Below are 23,197 nucleotides of genomic sequence, written 5' to 3'. Positions count from 1 at the left end.
TTCTTGCATGTTTTGCGCTTTTAAACGTTGAAATTTTTTTTAAAACTTTGATGGAAATTCTTTAAGTCTTGTGTTGTAGCTGCTTGTGAGAGTTTTCAATTATATTGCTATTTCTTTTTAATACAGAGTAACAAATTTATTCTTTAAGAAAAAATGCTCATGGTTAGGAATTTTTAGGGAATATTGTTTTCCCTTAAGTCAGCTTGACATTTCCTTTCTCTCTACTTCTGCAAAGGATACCAGCTTTATGTGTGTTTTCTTACATGATTCCTCATGCACATTTGGCCTGGGGTAATATCTTTTATACCAAGCTCTTCTTGCGATGGGATAAACTGAAATCCTATTTTAAATCCAGCTATAAAAATATTGATCCACTTTAAAAGATGGTTTTTAATATTTAAATAGCATCTCATTCAGCAGGGAATCTGATTTGTCATGCTGCTGGATAGATAAATCTGCTATGTTATTATCTTTTGTTTCAGTCATTTTTACAACTAGAAAGAACAAGATTTTTCTCAGTGACACACACACACACACACACACACACACACACACCACATACTTTTTCCTAAGAAATTATAAGGGAAGCTTCCAAATAGTTAACATTTAAGGCAATAACATTTTGTAAGTAAATACAGGATTTAATCATAACTTTGAACATTTCTGAAAAATAGTGTGTATTAATAAAGATGTCTCATGTCCTATGCTACATTTTAAATATCTCTCTATTCATCACACATGCAATAAATGTTTATTACTTTATAAACATATCCAAATTCACAATATGTAACAGTTCTTTATTAACTATGGTGAATATAAATTCTGTTTCAAAGAGTCTTATTTGTAACTTCAATTTTACTACTAACTCCTCTGAATTCTTCAGGTTATTACTGTTTAGATCTTCATGATGAGTTCATACCAGGAGTAAGGGGAAGATTCTCTCCCACATTTGCTTCTATTCACTTATCTATTACTTTTATTCAATAATTTCTTTGCAGAAATAATCTTCTTATAGACATTTAAAACCATTAGAACACTATAGGAAGGCTGGTTTAATTAAATAACATAATCTGTTATTCACTTAACTGAGCACCTTTAAGCTCAATATTTAGACACAAAGGACAGGTTCCTACTGTCTCATTTCTTTTGCCCACTATGGAGCTTCCACTCTTCTGTTCCCTTTTTAGTTACATCATCTACCAACATATGGACCACAAAAGCACCAAGGTCAAAAGTGGGCATTATATATTAGTAAATATGAATTTCTTTATTTTTAAATGTAAAAAGATAAATATTGCATCTTCCATTAAGATGGCAGTTAAATAGGCCCATTTGTTACCACTGTTCTAAGTCTTCATTAAAACAAGAACAAATAGACTTTCAAAGTGATCATAAAACTTATACAAACATCAAGAGAAGACATGACAACAAAATCATTTTGGAAGCTGGAAAATAAAAGGATGAGTGGAAAATAACCCCATTATCCCCAGTAATCCCATGGAAGCTAAATCCTAAATTGGTAGTAAGAAAAGCCAGTAAACAATTCAATTTCCATAGCAGCAGGGTTCAACGTTTTTAAAATGTTGAAAAGTAGGAGGAAGAAAAAATTGCTCATGAAGCAGCTAAATCTTCTGCTTTCTTCCCCAAATCCACATGGATGCAACAGCTTCTAATCCACCAAACAGAAAAAATCTTTAGACATGATAACATGGGGTAAGGAAAAATAGGTCCAGTTCTAGGTTGGGGGAGGGTGTCACAAGTAAAATAGGGGTACTGAGTGATAGCTTATAAGCAGAACATGGAGAACCCTGCCTCCTTCCCTCACTGGCCAGGTCTGTGCCTTATATATGTCAGCAGGCAGGAGGCCCAATGATGTTTCCCCAGAGAACACAATCAGCATAAGAGAAAAGATGAAAACATTGACAGAATTTTTCTCAAAAAGAGGCCCAGTTAGATGACATTATAGTGAAGCTTACAGGCAACAACAAATTCCAAAATATGAGTGCAGAACTTCTACATAGATGTTTACTGTCTGAAATGTGAGCAGACAACCACAAATTCCCGGATATCTGACAAAAGCTTCAGTTATGAAAGAGAGAGTCCCAAACAAACAAAGAAAAAATAGCAATTTGCAGGAAACAGAGACTATGCAAGACGAAGAAACCACAGAAAAGAAAATGTCATTAATATAATCAGAGAGGTAAACAAATAAATTACTTGTATTTATGAAATACAAACAACATTCTATAAAAGAGAATCAAGAAGGCAAAAATATAAAATATATAAAATATAAATATAAAATACAAAGATATAAAAGCATAAATGGAAAATTCAATAGACAAAATAGAAAGAAACAGGATTAAGGAAATATGCGGAGTTTCCAAAAAAGAATAGGAAAAAAAGAGACGAGGACATAAAAATTCAAGAAAACTTCCACAATGGAAGAGTGCAAGTTTTATGATTAAAGGACTCACTAAATGTCATCAGAATGAATGAAACAGACCCACACAGGGCAGGGCTGTTTTAAAATCTTTGAGATTTCAGCATGCTATAAGAAGGTCCTAAAAGCTCTCAAAAAGGAAGAAACAGTAATTCCTGTAAGGATCAAAAATGTGAATGGCTGAGTACTTCTCCCCAGCAACACTAGTCAGAGACAGCAGAAAAAACTGCCTTCAAAATCCTGAGTAACATTTATTTCCAACCTAGAGTCAGTAACCAGTCAAACTATTGAAGTAAGAGGGTAGATTTAAGTCTCGATAGCTCTTTGCAGTCCTAGAAGGAAAAAAAAACAACTAGATTTAGGACAGGAAGGGAGGCCCTAAAAGAGATGTCACCAAGACAATAAAATTGGTAGAATATTGATGGGAATTAGGTATCCTATCACTTGATTGTTCTGAGGGAATGTTTAAGCAACCAGGAAATAATCTGGGACTGATTTAGTAGTATGCACTTAAGAAAACAAGCAGGTGAAAGAGGGGAAATACATATTCTAACTTAGAGAAGGGGCAGGAAAAGTAATGTATATCATATTTCTAGCTGTTAATGGAGCTCTAGACAACATATTGAAAATCTGAATTCTGCACTCTAAGCAAAATGATGACAGAGCATAATTGGAGGAAGACAAGAGACCTAAAAAGTATACATACTCAGTGAAGGAAGCTGAGAAAGAAATCTGCAATCGCTGCCACCAGGTGGCAATAGTGAGTTACATGTGGACCTGCAGGATTTCTGTCGTGAAAGGTCCCCTGTGATGATGTCATTGGATTCCGCATTTGGTCATGTCCTCGTAGAAAATTTTTTAGTTACTTGGAAGAAGATGTCGAAGGCATACTCACAAGGTCTTAGATGTCAAATATTTGTGTGGAATAACTAATGTATGGTAGACAGAAGGGATTGAATAAAAACACAATAGGTTACCATTGTGGTAAAAGCAGTATGAAACGGAACTCAAGTTTTAAAATTCACGTAAGTCGTCTGGAAGGAGAGATAGTACAGGAGAAATTTACTGAGAGGGAACTCACAGACATGGATTCTGCTTTCAAGTCTGCAATAATCAGCTGGGTCCAATTTGAGACTCATTTTGCTCTTCTGAAATATTAAATTTTTATACCAGATAATCTCTAACCTGCCTGCTTTAATAGTCTATCATTCCTTTATATGTTAAAAAAAAAAAACCACCTTATTTCTGGTTATAAAAGTTATAAAAAGTGTCAAGAAGGTGGAGGATACCCCTAATATCATAATTAAGAAATCATTATCGTTAATATTTTGATATATTTCATTTCAGCCATATATATAATTAAATATTTTATAAATTAAATGTAATCTATTAACATATATCATATTAATATTAAAAACTAAATGTAATATATTACATTTCAGACACATGTATATATGTAGAAATATTGTTCTAAAAACTTACATAATTTTGTACTTTTCATTTCACATAAATCTCCTAATTTATTATAACACAAGTACTTTTTCATTCATAATGCATCTGTGACTATGTCCTGTGGTCACCTCAGCACAACAGGTTTTCCCTGGCCACGTCATTATTGGCAATCCTCAGTTTCACCTCTTTGACATTTTGCTCCTCCTCTCCTCTTTGCTTTGGAATTCTTTTTTTCTCCCAGACTTTTAGGATGAAATACACACACACACACACACACACACACACACACACACACACTCCAAATTCCACCTCTACTTATGGAGATTGTAGTGATTATTGTATTGTCGTGATATCTGCAAACATATGTGCCCTCTGCATCAGACTCTCACTTTTTACCCCAAATGATTTATTCCAGCTCCCTCTCTCAGGTTAAATCCTTGGTCTCAGGCTGAAACTATTATCTGGGCAGAAGACTGAAGATTAATCTGCTGTGATACCTGCCCCCTTTTTATAATTTCTGTACCATTGGCTCAATTAGTGGCTCATTTCAGGCTTTCCTAAGAGCCCTAGTTTTCAGCTCAGTGCCCTCTGTTGCTGTTGCTCTGGTCCTCATGCTTTACCTCAGTATTGTCTCTTCTACTAGTTCAGCCCAGTGAGCACCAGTGAACACAAGCATTTGGTAAAAATAACAATAAATCTGAATGCATGGAGCCCATGCTTACTGGCTAGATTAAAAAAAAAAATGTGCATTCACCATCCCATCTCAAAAACTCCTCCTCTTAACCTTTAATTTGTATTGTGATGTTTTAGTGTTAGCATTTACTGTAGAATTCAAATTTACCCTGAATTTTAATGCCTTTATAAATCGTCAATGATAGTTGCGTAAAAATCAGTTCATGGGCAGTAGCAATAATGTATATGTTAAATGTTCTTGTTAATAAAAAATGTGTGGCTAATTCATAAGGCATAAAGCATGGCAAACATATTAATCTGTTTCTGTTTTGATTTTTTTGTTTTACATATTCCGATATCGTTAATAGTTCTCTATATATGCATATATATATATATTTACAGTTAAGCTTTTATATGAAATCCAATTTGTTCTTTATATTTTTGAAAGTTTTAAGGTGGCAAAGAGAAATCATATAAACATTACATATTTTAAGATTCCATTTTTATTATCAATTTAGTAATATTCAAATTATGCATCACTTTCTGGTTTGTGTTTGAAGTCTTTCCTATAGAAATATTTAATGTTAAGCCCTAAATTTCAATTGCCACTTTGTATCACTCATTAAGACTTTTTAAACATATTTCCCTATTTTATTTACATAACCACTTATTTTGTGTCAAATTTCAATGGTTTTTTTTTTTATTATATGGAAAATACAAATCATTTCCATGTATAAAATATAAGGTAGAGATGTTTGTAAATTAATTTATTTTGGGTGAAGCATAGAGTCCTTTGGAGGCTGACCTTTAAGTTAATTAAAAAGTAAAAGGTAAATCACAATCCAATGCACCTGACCCTGCCATGCTAAATGCCATTTTCTTATCTATCATGACTTTTAGTGAGTAGTAATTTTTTCCTTATCTCGACTTTTCAAAAAGATCTTTTTATAATGTCTCAAATAGCATGCTTATCTGTATGGATAAGCATGGCATTTCTTCTATTCATCCTGGAGAAGGGAGAACCCTTGCACACTTGTAGTGGCAATGTAAATTGGTGCAACCATCATGGAAAACAATATAGAGATTCCTCAAAAATTTAGAGAAAAAATAGAAGTATGATGTGATCCAGCAATCCACTTCTGGATGTATGCACCCCCAAGATGAAATTAGTATGTCAAAGAAATATCTGCTTCCCCATATTCATTGCAGCATGATTCACAATAGCCAAGATATGGGAACAACTTAAGCGTCCCTTGATAGATAATGAATAAATAAAGAAAATGTACTCTGAGTTACTGTAATAACTTCTTTATGGTTGTTCTTGCATCAATTATTGCCTATTTGAGACCCTTCCTACACATGGCAGCCTAAAAAAAAAATGTACAAATGTATTTAAGAAACACACAAATACAAGAAGACAAAAAGATGACAGGTGTTTGTGTATTCATTAACTACATTTAGATTTTTGTTTAAAGGCTGTAGTGTGTAGAATGGGTCTGTAACAGGCAAGAATTGATGAAATAATGAAACACATTATTTCATTAACGTGGGCCAGAGATAATGTTGACTGAGACCAGGGTGACAGCAGTGGAGATGGAGAAAATTGAACAGAGTCCAGGCATATTTCAGTAAATACAACTGACAGAATTTGATGGGATGAGAAAGATAGTGTTTTTAAGGAGGACAAGCAATATGTTATAGCAAAGTGGCTGACAGTATGAGCTCTAAAGCAAGACTGCATGATTTCAAAACCCATGTCTGCCATTTTCAGGCTCTGAGACCTCAAGCAATTCACTGAACTTCCCTAAGTCTTGTGTCTTTCATTTATAAAATGACATTGCAATAGTACCCACCTCATTGTACTGTAAGACTTAAATTAATTAAAACATTTAATTGATTTTAACTTGGACCAGTACTTATTACATGCTAAGGACACTCTGTTTGTTATTATAGTGATGGTGATGACATCAGCTTATATAGATGATCCTGTTGAACTAGGTTTGGAAAAAGAAGTAATATCTTTAGTTCTGAACATTTTTAGATGGGAGTTTTGTTGAAGGCATTCAAAATATATATATTTACAAATCAGTTGGAATATATATATATTATATATCACAAATATGTATAGTCTTGAGACAGAGTTTTACTCTGTTGCCCAGGCTGGAGTGTGGAGTGCAGTGGTGCAACTTCAGCTCACTGCAACTTCTGCCTCCCAGGTTCAAGAAATTCTCCTTCCTCAACCTCCCAGGTAGCTGGGATTACAGGTGCCCACAACCACGCATGACTTATTTTTGTATTTTTAGTAGAGACAGGGCTTCACCATGTTGGCCAGGCTGCTCTAGAACTCCTGACCTCAAGTGATCTGCCTGTCTTGGTCTTCTGAAGTGCTGGGATTACAGACATGAGCCACTGTGCCTGGCCCTGAAATTAGGTTGAACGGGCAATTGGATACATGAGTTTAGATGGAGGAGCCTGGCAGAATACAGAAGGCTGGTGATCTGTTATAAAAACAGTCATTAAATCAATAAAAATAAGATATTCTTAAAAGAGAAACATTAGGGAAGGAGAGACAAGGGCCTGTGACAATTTAAAGAAATTCCAGTTTCAAGGAAGGATGGAAGGCAAAAAAAACCAAACAACAACAACAACAACAACAAAAACTGGCAAGCGAGACAGAAACAGGGGCAGAGATAGAAAAACCAGAAGAGTGAGATATTGTAGAAACTCAAACCAGAGTTTTTTTCAGTTAAAAGAAGAGATAAACTCTTTTAGATGCTTTCTAAGGGGTCTACAAAGTTGAGATTGAAAAGTTCCTATTGAACTTAGCACTGAGGAGATTACTGAAAATCACAGGAAGTGCATTGTGGGTAGAATGTGGAGACAAGCCAGATGGAAGTGTTTAAGAAAATGGGGTCAGTGAATGTAAACAACTCTTTCGCGTAGTTTGGCTGTGAAAATACAGATGAGGTAGGGCAATAGTTTACTTGAGAGGAAGGTTAAGAAGTCTTTCTTGTTTTTCTTCTGTAAAGATGACTCAAAAATGATTAAATGTTAATGAAAATTTTGGTATTCTGTAGTGGAAGGTTTCTGAGAAAACCTGAGAGACTGGGGTCCAGAAACAAGAAGTTGGAGGAGAAACATTGACTCTATCAATTACATAATGCGAAGATGTGGCAAATGCAAGTAGGTTTCTACATTTCACAGTGATGCCATTGTCTGCTGGCTTCTATTTTCTCTGTGAAGTAAGAGGCACAGCTACTTGCAAAGACTGAGAAGGAGCATTAATAGGGACGTGTAAAGATAATAAAGTTTTTATATTTTCTTTTGGAAACAGGTAGAGTTATGTAAACCCAGTAGACTTACGTAAACACAGTAGAGTTATGTAAACCCAGTAGGGTAGAGGAGCAACATCATACAGCACTGGGTATTTGTGATCATGAATAATCCTATCTGCTCTACTGTGCATGTAATTTTTAGCAACAGTGGCTGGCTACTCAGGGGCAGACATGACATGGAGAGAGACAATGGTTGGGTTTATAAATCAGTTGGAAGTTTTATAAATAACCACCATTCAAGAAAAGACAAGAAAGAGAGTTTGGAGTTTTAAGAAAATTTGTTGAAATAGTTTACCATGGAATCTAAACTGAATAAGGATGGAAGTAAAGAAAGGAGAGGAGTGTAACTAGGCATAGCTATGTACCTCACTGACCTAGATTTGTCAATGGAGTCGAAGGGCTATAGAGATAGAATTAATTCAACAGCAGCATTGGAAGAAGAAACTGTGAGAACTGTACCCATTTTTTGTTTACTGGGATGGTAAAATGATACTCTTTCTAAACCTGAGTAACTATAATATCAAGCACACACTTTAGGTATTTTTTGCATTTCATTTCTACAGGACTTGCAAGTGAGGTGATCAAAAACCAGTTTTAGACTCTTAAACTTAGTATTAAAAATGAGAAGCCTGAGAGATAGTCTGCTTATGGAGGAAGTTGGAGTATTTCCCCAGTGCCCCCACCCCCTGCCACTTGTACCATCACAGACAGAAGAAGGGAAGAGTCTCCTACTTAGCAAGGTGAGATAGATATTAAGAAACTACTACTTAGAGAACTTGATATCTACCACCCTAGACTTAGAAAAGGTCAATGGATTATTGGTTGACACATTCTTGAAAAACTAGAAAGTAAAAAGTCATGGCTGAATTTCCTTACCTTAATCAAGTTTCAACTACACTTTCACTGAGAACAGGGCAGAAGTGCCTGTTTCCCTTGGACCATATGTAGGAAACATGTGGAAGGAGTGTCATTTGGGATCATTTAAAAGGCCACTTCTTCCAACAGGGATTTTTGACATCATAAGTGGATCTGAACATAAAGAAACGAGGTGGGCTATTACATGCAGACACCATGAGTATGTCATACGACAGCAGGCAGAAGATGTGCATTACCTCCATAGAAACAACAACAATCTGATGTTCTTATTTGGGTATGGGAGTCTCATAAAATCTCATAAACTTGCTCACCAGATGGAGTCATTTCAAACACTCACCATGCCTGGAAAGTACTAATGCCATTTTTAAAATTAGTACACAGTCAAATAAGACCTCTCCTAATCCTTACCACTCCTCGCTGATCCTGTTCTTCCCTTGACATTCCAAATGTTGAAAATTTAGAAACTGAGTGTAGCAAGTGGTGAGAAGAATTGGAACTAGGAGAGAGAGAAAGCCAAATTCATAAACCTCCTTCCCACTATGAGCTTTCAAGCAGGCCTGATCTAGGGGTTAAGAGAATGCCTAACTTTAAAATTTGGGATTCTTCTTATTAAATAGGGCACTGTTTACTTCAACTGCTGAAATAAAGCTGTTCTTCTGACTAAACATAACTGAAAAACTATTAATTAATTGAAGTGACCAGAAAAGTTATTGGTTCTTCTTTGAATTTCACCACAGGAATAGGAAGAATCAAACCAACAAAGTGTGTTTACAGGGTCATGGGCGAGAGAAAGAATAAACTTGCTTCTGGCTTACACCCTAGAAAGTCATCTCTTAAACAAAACACTTACATTTGGCTAGTGATTCCCCAAGTGAAACCATTTCAGGATGTACCACTGTCCAAAGTATAACTACAGGAGGGGGTGACTGAGGTGGAGCAGAACTGAAAATTGTTGGAAATGAAATAAAAAAATATGTGAGACCAGGATATTTGAAGGGCTATTCATGAACATAGTATAGTCATTCAGTCATTGACAAGATTTGGAGTAAGGAAGATGATTATGTGCTGAGTGTAAATGTTATCTTAAATGACAGCAGTGGGTGACCAGGAGATTGGAGTATAATGGTCAAAGGGATGGTGAGGAAAAGAGATATCCAAGTTATATGATCCTTAAAGAAAAATGGATTTATTTTTGTGTGAATAGAGGATCAATGTTCTGGACGAGAGAGTAGGGGGCAAAGAGGACACCGACTTTATCTCTCAATGCTGAGGTATATGGGATTGGAAACATTCAATTTTAGGAGTTATATCCTCTGGGAACCATCCATTAACATGCGTAGGTGGGGAAATGCTTCCAAAAGAAGTTTAGGGATGTATTGACTATGTACCAGTATCAACAGAAAAATAATGAAAAGCTTTGGGAGCAGTGGCAAGAAGGGAATATATGAGGGAAGAGTTTGGTACAGGACAAGAAAGAAGGATGAGGAAATGAATGAAATTTGGTTTTTAAAAATATTTCAGTGGTTTCAGTTTAGATACATTTATTGCTACATCTCTATTGATGGAAAGATAAATGCTATATTAGTCAGCTCACATCATCATAAAAAAACACCACAGACTAAGTGGCTTAAACAACAAAAATTTATTTCTCACAGATCTGGAGACTGGATCAGGGTCTGCCAGGTTCAGTGTCTGGTGAAGCCTCTCCTGGCATTGTGGACAGCCACCTTCTTGTAGCTTTCTCCATGGCAGAGAGAGGCAGAGAGAGAAATCCTCTTATAAGGACACAATCCCATCAGACCAGGGCCACATCCTCATGACCTTAACTAGCCTTAAGTACCTTCCAAAGGCCCCATCGCCAAATACCACCACATCAGGAGTTAGAGTTTCAACATATGAATTGGTGGGGGTGGTGGGACCCAAACATTCAGTCCATAACAAATCTAGAGCAGTTCTCATGGTACTTTTTTGTTGCTGTTGAACAGAACTCGGGCATGGGAACCAAATATCGAACAAAGAAGGACCACATGATATGTAAACTTATGTGTTTGTGCATTGCTTACTCTTCTACTATTGGTGGACTGACAACAATCACTGGTACCTCCACCAACCTGATCTTTGCTGAGCATTTCAATACGTAAGTAACCTTATTGGATTGGTGATTTAATATATGGGGAGCACACAAATTATAAAAATTATTCTTACCTGATTCAGAGGATTCAAGTACAGAGATGTTATTTTAACTCTCCTTTGTTTCCCTTCAGGAAATCTATAGGTCTACAGACCTTCCTTTGTACTGAGAGTTAAATATTCAGGGCATAGTGAATTAACTTGTGCCAACAGATTTCACAGGTCAGCTCAGAGGATATAACTCTTGGCTGACCACTCTAAAGAAACAGGAGAAAGGTTTTTCATTGAAAACAATACCACAAATGGTAGTTAACTACAGTGAAAGGAATTATTTTGTTGGGACAATTTGTGTAGAGTTTGGGGACCAATATTTGAACTTAAATAATGAATGGTGAACAGAGTTATTAATTACAGAAGACTGGGCTTTGAAATTCAAAAAAGAGTTGAAAGATTGAACAATTACAATAAATGTCAGTAATGGTCTACAAACAGATATATGACTCAATATGTTTGCAACTATGATGATAATTCAATGCAAAAATGGAGAATCTGTGGACACAACAGGTTTGCAGGTACTTACATTGTGAGTTACTTGACTTATTTATTTTTTTGAGACAGAGTCTCACCCTGTCACCCAGGATGGAGGACACTGGTGCAATCTCAGCTCACTGCAATTTTCACCTCCTGGGTACAAGAAATTGTCGTGCCTCAGCCTCCCCGGTAGCTGGGATTATAGGTGATCCCAGCTAATTTTGGGATGCCCCGCTAATTTTTAGAAGACATGGGATTTTGCCATGCTGGCCAGGCTGGTCTCAAACTCCTGGCCTCAAACAATTTACCCGCCTTAGCCTCCCAAAGTGCTAGGATTATAGGCATGAGCCACTGCACCCAGCCACATTGAGAATTTAACAACAACAAAACGGTACATGATTCTCCCAAGACTTAATTTTTTTCGTATGTAAAATAGTCACAGTTTATAGGTTTATTGTGAGAATTAAATGAAGTAAACTATGTAAAAATATTTTGCGCTATGTAAGTATCATTGAAACAATAGTATGAAAGTCCATGGCGTCATATAAGCACTCAGACTGGTTCCACGAAAAGAACAGATAATAATCAGAATTCTAAGAAGATGGACAGTATTGAGAAAGCCTAGGAACAGGATGTGGGTTCACAGAAAAAATAGAGTTCAGAGACAGGAAAACTACTCTCTGAAAAGTAGATTCATAGACATTGTGAATTTTCCGAAATTATTTGCAAAATGTTGTGCCTGAATAGATTCTCTAAGAAATCCATGACTCAAAGAATGTCAATCCCCATTCTAGAAAGAATGGGTGTTTGTGTTCAAGGAACACTGGTATGGAAGTTTAGGGTCAATATTACACAGACCTCTACGAATATTGTTTCTACGAATACACATCCATCATATACACTCCAATTACTGAGTTAGAAAGAAACCTTTAAAAGACTTTTGGTTTATAAATAAGAGACTTCTGAAATTCACAGTACCAGAAAGGGTTTATCCAATGAATCCTCTAATTCAAGACAGGAAATGTACTTGATCTCTTTTTGAAAATGACTTATATCATTTCTCATGAATTCTCCAAGGGAAGAAATTCCACATTGCAGTTCCCCTCTGTGAATTTCTTTTTCTAACATCTAGACCAAACTCTTATGCTTCATCTTGGTTGATATTAGAGAACTGCTGGTTTCCATCATTCCCATGAAATTATTTGATACAGTCAAAATAATTCATATTGAGGTTATTTGGTCTTATGATCTTCCAGAATATATCAACCAAAGTTTGTTTTAACTTTTACTTATTGAATGCACTAATCCATTTGTAATGACAGATTAAGAGTATTATAGCATTTTGAGCAAAAGGTTTTAGTAACTATTTTCACTGGTTGTCTAATCTTCTGTTTCTCCTAATCATGGAGATTTGGTCAAAAACTCCTTTAAATTTAGAGAATGCTTAAAATATACTTTGAAACATAATGATGCTTTTCTCCAAAAGGTTGTCTTTACTTTAGGAATTATATGCAAACTGGAAAAAATTCAGAGTCCTTTTATGATATAAAATACTGGAATAGAAGGGAAAATAACCTTATGTGAAAAAATATAATTGATAGTATTAAACAAGTGAGATATTCATTGAAATTTTGCTTAGATGTTGGCCCTACAAAACATAGTAGCATCTCAAGGCAATAAAAAAATTAATGTATTAAATTTCATTGGAAAATATTATAGAAGCTTAAAATTCATGTGTGTGTGTGTGTGTGTGTGTGTGTGTACTTTTTCAAATGTTTGGAGCTGCAGAGAAATAGCTCTTTATCTACATATCCACTACAATAATGTCATCTTTTAGAGGAATACCAATGATCCTTTTGAACAATTTCATTTGGATCCCTCCCAGCTCCAAAGGATGCATAAAACTTCAGAGTTAATGGCTTCATATCACTGACATTTAGAGAAAGGTGTCATCTTACAAATAAACTTAGAGGAAGCAATCATGTAACATATTTTGAAGTCTTATATTTTTATTCTTTTGATATACATGTAATGTTTTACATACAATCTCTTTGTATGTAATGTGTATATGTGATAATATTTTCAATGTATTTTGTATTTTTTTACATAAAGGAAACAAAAACAATGAATTCTGAGAAAGCTAAAAGTTATTCAATACAAATAAAAACAGACTTCCATTCATTTATTCAATTAACAAACATTTCTTGAGAATTGGCAATGTGCAGTGCACGGTTTTGCATTGTATTGTAGAATGCAAGAAATAAAACCTGCCAGGAAGAATATTCATCTGGTTGTCTAGACAAAACATACGTATGAGAAAAAAAACACTAAAATGTAAAAACCTAGAAACATTTGTTTTTTGACCTATAGGTGAGAAGGTAGAGAGACGTATTGAGCTCTTGACAGATAATTTACATACATTATAGTGTACCTATATCCTACATCCTTTCTATGAAGGTGGTATATAGTCAATGATTAAAAGCATATGCTCAGGAGTTAAAATGTCTGTGTTCAAATCCCAGTTTTTTCATTCACCAGCTGGGTGACTTTGGACAATTATTAAGCTCTCAAAGCCTGTTGCCCTTCCAAACAAATGAGGAAAATAATATGATATCTCTCACAGAGGACTGTTTTGAGTTTTGCATAAAATAAGTAGCACTTAGTGCCTAGCACAAAGCATGGGCTCAATAAATGTTGGTTGGCCAGGTGCAGTGGCTCACACTTATAATCCCAGCACTTTGGGAGGCCAAGGTGGGTAGACAGCTTAAGTTCAGAAGTTCAATTTGAGCCTGGACAACATAGAAAAACCCTGTATCTACAAAACATGCAAAAATTCGCCAGTATGGTGATGTATACCTGTAGTCCTAGCTACTTGGGAGGCTTAGGCAGGAGGATGGCTTGAGCCCAGGAGGTGAAAGTTGCAATAAGCTGAGATTGCACCACTGTACTCCAGCCCAGGTGACAGAGTGAGAACCTGTCTCAAAATAAAATAAATAGGCCGGGCGCGGTGGCTCAAGCCTGTAATCCCAGCACTTTGGGAGGCCGAGGCGGGTGGATCACGAGGTCAAGAGATCGAGACCATCCTGGTCAACACGGTGAAACCCCGTCTCTACTAAAAATACAAAAAATTAGCTGGGCATGGTGGTGCGTGCCTATAATCCCAGCTACACAGGAGGCTGAGGCAGGAGAATTGCCTGAACCCAGGAGGCGGAGGTTGCGGTGAGCCGAGATCGCGCCATTGCACTCCAGCCTGGGTAACATGAGTGAAACTCCTTCTCAAAATAAATAAATAAATAAATAAATAAATAAAATAAAATTAAATAAATAAATGTTGGTTATCATAACTACTGGAGTTGAGAAAGTTGAGGTTCAGCTTAGCAGATTGAAGACCAAAACCAAAGGCTGCCTCCTTAAAATTTACCTTCCTGGAAACATCACAGAAGGGTGTCCTAAAAGAGGGCTGTAGCTGTGTGCCACATACCTTGGTTACTACAGAAAATGTGTCCATATGACTTGGAATAATCTTAAAAGAGGTAAACGCCACATTTATGGAGAAAAGGAATGAAAATAGTTCATTAAATCAAAGTACCAAAAAGTCTGCAATGGGTGTTTTAGGGAGGAGTGACATAGTCTATGCATGTTTTGCATCGTTTACAGTATGCAGATTGGCGCCACAGGAGTCTGGAGACAGAAAACCAATTAGGAGTCTGTGATCAAAGTGCCGATGATGAAAGGCAGAACTAGGCTAGTTGTGAAGTGATAGGAGGATTTGGACTCAAGACACTGCAAAATCAGAAGGGCGTGAATAATTAATTATGAGGATTTAAGGGTAAGGAGGGCTTAGGGCAACTCTGGGGACTTTTGCCCATAAGGTCAGATAGATAGTGATGACATGAACTTCTTGAGAAGACATGGGAAAGTTCAGGTTCCCAGGAGACATCATTAAGTTTGAATTTGGATACATTGAAATGCCTGGTGTGAACCTATCAACAAAGTGACTTAAGCAATCATTTGCAAATGCCTTATTTGAGCTAGTTATAAATTTGAGTATCTATATAGGCAAATATTGAATTTTTGAGCATGAAAATGGTCACATATGAAAACATCTTAAAAGGATTGAGACATGGATAGACAAGGAAGAGGATGAGCAAAGTTAATTGATGTAGGAGAGGAATCAGAAGTATATGGTACTTTGAAAGCCAGAAGACCATTTTCAAAATGGTAGATGAGTCAGGGATTGTACAGTGATAGAAGAGAGGCATGTAGGATGATGGCTGATGTTCATAAAGTATGAAATATTTCTGACATTCTTATGCTTAGAATCTGGTAGTAGCCGTGGCACCTAAATTCTTAAATTTCTGAACTCCTCTATTGTTAATTCACCATTATCTTTAATAAATCCTTGCAACAGGGCATTCTGGAAATAGTCTCTGTTCTATTACCTCTTGTTTTAATTATACAAATTCATTACATTTTTCCATAAGGAAAATCCTGTTTGCTTAATGCTCTCTACGTGATTGTTATCCCTTTTTGCTCTACTGATACACTCTTCCAGTCACCGACTAATATTTTCTAACACTACTGTTAATAAATACCATCCTGTAATTAAGCTATTACTTCCCACTTTGGTTCTTGAAAAATCAGCCATTTTGTTCCGTTGAACTCATCGCTGTAGTTGCCCCAAAACCACAGCAGGGGAACTTCTACAAGGGAGTGCCCCAAATAGTCCTGAGATGGTGCTCATTGTGATTCCAAAGAAAGAAGGATGAAATACCAGGGTGATTGGTACAAAGCATGTATTAGTGAAACTTACAGAGGGCAATCCTCTAGAGGAACAATGAGAGAAAAGGAATGTTCTACCTGGGTGTGTCCACTGCAAGGGTGTCAGAGCATAGAGTTTAAGGAATCTGGCTTGGGGCCAGAGCCAGTTTCTTTCTAGCAAACCTAGATACTTTTATCAGTGCCTGGGAATGTTTAAGTCCCCATTTTGGGTTCAAGACTGCCAGGAAAAAACCTGCAGATTTCTGGGTCACACAAAAGTCAAAGCACTCTAATTTTCAAGTCAGGACTCAGAAAGGAAGCAGAGGGAACCGGGGGACCCTACGCCAGCCAACTCTGCCACCATCTTTCTCTACTTTTATGAATTCAATACCATTTGAAACTCTGTTCTGTTATTTCTTAACCACCATTTTTATCTCTTTTTAAAATCATAACCTATGTTTACACTTCCATAAGCTTGTCTTATCCACACATGCACATTGAGGATTACACCATCACCCTTGACAATTACTAGCTTGTAATGGTTGAATGAATTCTTGTCTTATTCTTCTTTTAGCCCATAAAGGACACAAGTAGGTGATTTTGTTAATCTGTTTTGTGCTACTATAGAGGAACAACTGAGACTGGGTAATTTATAAAGAAAAGAGGTGTATTTTGGCTCATGGTTCTTGGGGCTGTACAAGCATGATGCCAACATCTGCTCAGCTTCTGGTGAGGGCCTCAGGAAGCTTCCAGTTATAGCAAAGGAAAAAGGGAATCACATGACAAGAAAGCAATGTCTTTTTAGCAAACAGATCTCCTGTGAATTCTACCACAGAAAGGGTGCCAATCCATTCATGAAGGATCCACCCCCATGACCCACACACCTCTCACTAGTTTCCACTTTAAACATTGGTGATCACATTTTAACGACATTTGACGCAAATAAACATCCAAATCATACCAGTGATCAATAAACATTGTTTGAGATGAACTGTATTAAGATATAATGAAGTACTAATTATTCTTGGGAATCATTTAAATAACTATCTTTTAATATAAAAACAAATCTATGAAGGGAAATATTATTAGAGACAATCACTACTTTCATAGTAGAGTGGTTTTGATGCCTCAATCTCATCAAACAAATACAATAGCTATTGGTTAAACATACACACAAAAGATCTATTGAATCAAGAATGGAAGATTATCACAAATAAAATTTCACAGCTTGCTGATTACCAAAGTATATTTTTTAGTTTATAGGTATCAGCTGTGAAATCTATAGGTAGAAAAAGCAGGTTGGAAGAAAGTTGTATTATCAATGATTAACGCAGTCACTGTTGCTAACTGTGTTTTACATCACTAATTAAAGAGGAAGAAGATAAACCAGTTAGAGTTGACCCTTGAACAACACAGGTTTGAACTGCATGGGTTTGCTCATATGAAGATTTGTTTCAATAAATGCTGTTGGCTCTCCATATCCACAGGTTCCGCATCTGCAACCAAACACAGATCAAAAATACAGTATTTTAGGGCTTTGGAATCCGTGGATACAGAGAGCCAACTTTTCATGTATATACACGGGGATTATACTGGGCCGATTCCAGGAGTTGAGTATTTCTGGATTGTGGCAACTGTGGGGGTTTCTAGAACCACTCCTCTTCACATGTGAGGGACAACTACCTAGCAATAAGCACTTTCAAAGATTACTATGATTTTTCACTGTAGAAATGAGAAATATATATTTCTCAGTAATAATTCTTCCAGTAAATACTATGCGAGAAATTTGGACATGGCAGACTTAGACCTCAGTTCAGATTTCAAGCCCGCCATATATTAGCTTAACTTCTGTGACTATCAATTTCCTCATCTGTAAAATGGGGATGATACTAGAACTTACAACATTATTGAAATAATTAAATGCCATAATGCCCATGTGGCTCTAGCAGAGGGTCTGGCACATAGACACTTGTCAATAATGTTTGCTGTTGTTTCGCCATTGCTTCTGCTTTTGCCATTGCTGTTAAAAATCTCAGCCTGGGTCATGAATGATGAATAGTTAATATCTTTAAAAAAATCCTCTGGAAGAACACACATACAAAATGAAAAAGTAGCTTTATCTCAGAGATAATCAAAACTGTCATTAGTCAAATGGTCTGTAATTGGTGTGGACACTAGCATACTGTGACCTTTAATGCCCAAAATCTGTTCCAAGGCTATAAATTTCCATGACTACATTCATTCTTTTGAAGCCATGTTCTGGGTATTTCATGGGTATTAAAGTTATTCGTTGTTTTGCAGTGGGGCATAATTTGCATATAAGTTACATGCAGTGACAATGACTCTTCCTAAAAGTCAACCTTGATGCATAAATGTGCTTTAGGTCAAAGCACATCTTCGTGTTATGGGGCAATCATTTCTACAGTTGTTTAAAAATGCCATGAAAACATAAAGTTTATGCTCCAGCCTGTGGATGTTTTGTAATATATATGGCATTTTCTATATTCACATGGCAGTTGAAATCGAGGATATGGTGGTTTAATGAACAGAGGTTATATTTTAAACTCCTCCTGGGTTAAAAATCCAGTTTGACTACACAATCTGACTTTTAGCAATCCACTTAGTCCCCTAGGACTCAGTTTCTTCCTGTGTAAAATAAAAATTTAATGCTATCTTCACATGATTTTTTTTTTTTTTTTTTTTGGATGGAGTGCGATGGTGTGATCTTAGCTCCCCAGTTCAAGTGATTCTCCTGCCTCAGCCTCCTGAGTAGCTGGGATTAAAGGAATGTGCACAATGCCCGGCTAATTTAGTAGAGACAAGGTTTCTCCTTGTTGGTCAGGCTGGTCTCAAACTCCTGACCTCAGGTGATCCACCCACCTCGGCCTCCCAAAGTGCTGGGATTACAGGTGTGAGACATTGCGCTCAGCCTAGGATTTCTGATAGATTTAAAAGTGCTTAGCTCATCTGCTCATTCCTACATTTCTACCTACCTTCTAAAACTTGTAGTGCCCCAAGGTGCGTTTCCAGCTTCTCTTCTAAATCTCCATTACTCCTTAAATTATCATACCCATTTCCATGTTTATAATACCACCTATATGCTGATAACTACCAATTTCATATCTCTATCCCTGCCCTCTCCTCTGAATTTCAGACTTATTTATCTAGCTGCATTCCAACATGCCACTTCAAAAACTGAGAGACATCTCAAATCAGCACACCTCAAAACAGCATGCTTGGTCTGCCACCTGTCTCCTGCCCTCTTGCCAACCTGACCTTCCCCTCAGACTCCACCATTTCAATATATGATATCTTTTCTCCATTTCCTGTGTTTGATTCCAAATATATCTAAAATGTATTGCCTTCTTTTTACCTTCACATGTAAACTAAAATCTACTCCACATTACCCTACTTCCAAGGAACTCTGTCTTCTACAAAGTTTCCCTGTGTATTTCTCTTCTACTGCTGCCTTACAAATGGCAATCAACCTATTGGCATAAAATAGCACATATTTATCTCATTATTTTTGTGGGTCAACAGCTCAGGCAGAAAGGGGCAGAGCAAGACGATGGAATAGAAGGCTCCTTGGATAGTACCCCATGCAAAGACACCAATTTAACATCTATCTATATACAAGAAACACCTTCAAAAGAACCAAAAATCAGGTGAGCACTCACAGTAGAACATTTTAATTTCATATAATTGAAAGAGGCACTAAAAATGTAGAAAAAACAGTCTAAAATCATAGATGCTGCCCCTCTCTCATTCCCTGGCAGTGGCAGCATGTTGCACAGAGCATTCTCATGCTGTGGGGAGAGGAGGAGCACAGCAATTGTGCAGCATTGAAATCAGTGCTGCCCTGTTATAGCAGAAAGAAAAACTGGACCAAACTCAGGCGACACTCACATGCCGAGGGAGCATTTAAACCAGACCCAGCCAGAGAAGAAGTGCCCTTCCCAGCCGTTGGAACTTGACTTCTGACAACCCTTGCCACTGCGGGCTAAAGTGTTCTGGGGCCATAAATAAACCTGAAAGGAATTCTAGGCCACAAAAGCTACAACTCATAGTACTGAAGGGTCCAGAGCCAGAGGACTAGTGTAGGGGGAATGTATTCTACTGGGACACCAGACAGGGCAGCTAAGGGAGTGCTGACATCACCTCTCCCTTAACTCCAGGTTGCACAGATTGCAGCCCCAAAAAAGACTCCTTCCTACTGTTTGAGGAAAGGAGAGGAGAGGGGCCTTTGGCTTACACTTTAGGTACCAGCTTGGCCACAGGGATGTAGAGTACCAAGCAGGTTCTTAAGGTCTCTGATTCCTTGACTTGGCTCTTAGATGGCATTTATGGACCTGTCCTGGGAAGGAGAGGGGAGCCCACTGCCCTGAAAGGTGAGGCCCAGGCCAGGCAGAACTCACACAAGCTGACTGAAGAGTTCTGGAACCTTAAGATAATATCAGTGGTAGTCTGTCAATGCTCCCCATGGATCTGTGGTGGCAGTGGACACAGGATGAGCTTTCACTGCCTCTAGAAATGGGAGAGAGAGTGGGAAGGACTGTGTCTTGTGGTTTGAGTGCTAGCTGAGCCACAGTACATTAGAACACCAAGCCTCACCCTATACACACAAAATAAAAAGTAAGAAACTAAATCATATCGCTAGAGAAAGTCACCTCTACTACTAAAAACTTCCTTTTAGTGAAGGAAGTAAAGATAAAGGAAAGAAAAGACCACAAAACAACCAGAAAACAAATAACAACAAAGCAAGAATATGTCCTTACTTATTAATAGTAACATTGAATGTAAATGGACTAAATTCTCCAATCCAAAGAGTGGTTACATGATATAAAAACAAGATCTATCGGACAGTTGCCTGCAAGAAACCCACTTGCCCCATAAGAACACAAGTTGACTGAAAATAAAGAGATAGAAGAAGATATTCCACACCAATGGAAACCAAAAAGGAGTAGGAGTCACTATACTTATATCAGACAAAACAGATTTCATGACAAAAAGTATAAGAAGAGACCAAGAAGGTTATACAATATAATGATAAAGGGGTCAATCCAGTAAGAGGATATAACAGTCATAAATATATATGCAACCAACTTGGGAGCTCCCAGATATATAAAGCAGATATTATTAGAACTAGAGAGAGAGAGAGAGAGAGAGACCTCAATACAATAATAGCTAAAGACTTCAACACCTCACCTTCAGCATTAGATAGATCTTCCAGACAGAAAATCAACAAAAAAAATTGGACTTAATCTACACTATAGACCACATGAATCTAATAGATATTTACAGAACATTTCATCAAATGGCTGCAGTATACACATTCTTTTCCTCAGCACGTGGACCATTCTCAAGGAGAGAACAAATGTCAGGTCACAAAACAAGTCTTAAAACATTCAAAAATTGAAATAATATCAAACATCCTTTCTAACCACAATAGAACAAAACTAAAAATCAATACAAAAGGAATTTTGGAAACTATAAAAGCACGTGGAAATTAAACAGTATGCTCCTGAATGACCAGTGGATCAATAAAAAAATTCAGAAGGAAATTGAAATATGTTTTGAAACAAATGTTAATGGAAATGCAACATACCAAAATCTGTGGGATACAGCTAAACAGTACCAAGAGGGAAATTTGTAGCTCTAAGGGCCTACATCAGAAAAAAAAAGAAAAACTTCAGATAAACAACCTAATGATGCATCTTAAAGAACAAGAAAAGCAAGAGCAAACCAAACCCAAAGTCAGTAGAAGAAAATATAAGATAGGAGTAGAATTAAGTTAAATTGAAATAAAGAAAACAATACCAAAAAATCAATGAAAACAAAGAGTTGTTTTTTTTAAAAAAAAAAAAGTTAAAATTGGCAAATATTTAGGTAGACTAATTAAGAAAACAAAAGTTCCAAATATGTCAAATAAGAGATGGAAAAGGAGTCATTACAGCTGATATTGCAGAAATTCAAAGGATCATTAGTAGCTATTATGAGCAGTTATATGCCAATAAATTAGAAAACCTAGAAGAAACGGACAAATTCCTAAACACGCACAACCTACCATGACTGAACCATGAGGAAATCCAAAACCTGAACAAACTAATAACAAGTAATGAGATTGAAGCCATAATAAAAGTCTTCTAGTAAAGAAAGGCCTGGGACCCAATGGCTTCACTGCTGAAATCTTGTAAATATTTAAAGGAGAAATAATATCAATCCTACTCAAACTGTTCCAAAATATACAGGAGGGAATACTTCCAAACTCTGTGAGTCCAGTATTACCTTGGTACCAAAACCAAACAAAGACACATCACAAAAAGCAAAGTACAGAGAAATATCCCTTATGAATATTGATGAAAAAATCCTCAACAAAATACTAACAAAATGAATTCAACAAATACATTAAAAAGATCATTCATCATGACCAAATAGCATTTATCCCTGGGATGCAAAGATGTGTCAATATATGCAAATAAATTCATGTAATAATACATCATAACAAAATGATATCATTTCAATTTGTGCTGAAAAAGCATTTCATAAAATTCAACATCCCTTCACAATAAAACCCTCAAAAATGGATAAGGAAGGAAAATACCTTAACATTAAAAAAAAGAAGAAGAATCTGTATACAACAGACGACAGACCCACAGTTAGTACTATACTGAATGGGTAAAAAACCGAAAGGTTTTCCTCTAAGATCTGGAGCATGAAAAGGATGCTCACTTTCAACACTGTTCTTCAACATAGTACTGGAAGTTCTAGCTAGAGCAATCAGACAAAAGAAAGTTAAAAATGCACCCAAATCAAAAAGGAAGAAGTCAAAGTATCCTTGTTTGTAGATGATATGATCTTATATTTGGAAAAGAATAAAGACTCCACCAGGCCGGGCGCGGTGGCTCAAGCCTGTAATCCCAGCACTTTGGGAGGCCGAGGCGGGTGGATCATGAGGTCAAGAGATCGAGACCATCCTGGTCAACACGGTGAAACCCCGTCT

The 23,197-nt window shown here is 36.7% G+C and overlaps 1 protein-coding gene across 1 annotated transcript in view; it reads left to right on the top strand.

Annotated features, from left to right (window-relative positions):
• The window catches only part of SLC13A1 (solute carrier family 13 member 1), a 98,346-nt gene that overhangs the window by 48,506 nt on the left and 26,643 nt on the right, over positions 1 to 23,197 (top strand). Inside the window, exon 7 of the mRNA XM_017507637.2 lies at positions 10,761 to 10,912. Within this exon, the coding sequence (XP_017363126.1) occupies positions 10,761 to 10,912 (152 nt within the window). The remainder of the gene's footprint in view (positions 1 to 10,760; positions 10,913 to 23,197) is intronic.

This window comes from Cebus imitator, unplaced genomic scaffold, assembly GCF_001604975.1.
Source record: "Cebus imitator isolate Cc_AM_T3 unplaced genomic scaffold, Cebus_imitator-1.0 Scaffold381, whole genome shotgun sequence".
Classification (NCBI taxonomy): Eukaryota; Metazoa; Chordata; class Mammalia; order Primates; family Cebidae; genus Cebus; species Cebus imitator.
Note: the sequence above shows the minus strand (reverse complement) of the source record. Positions and strands in the feature narration are given on the sequence as shown.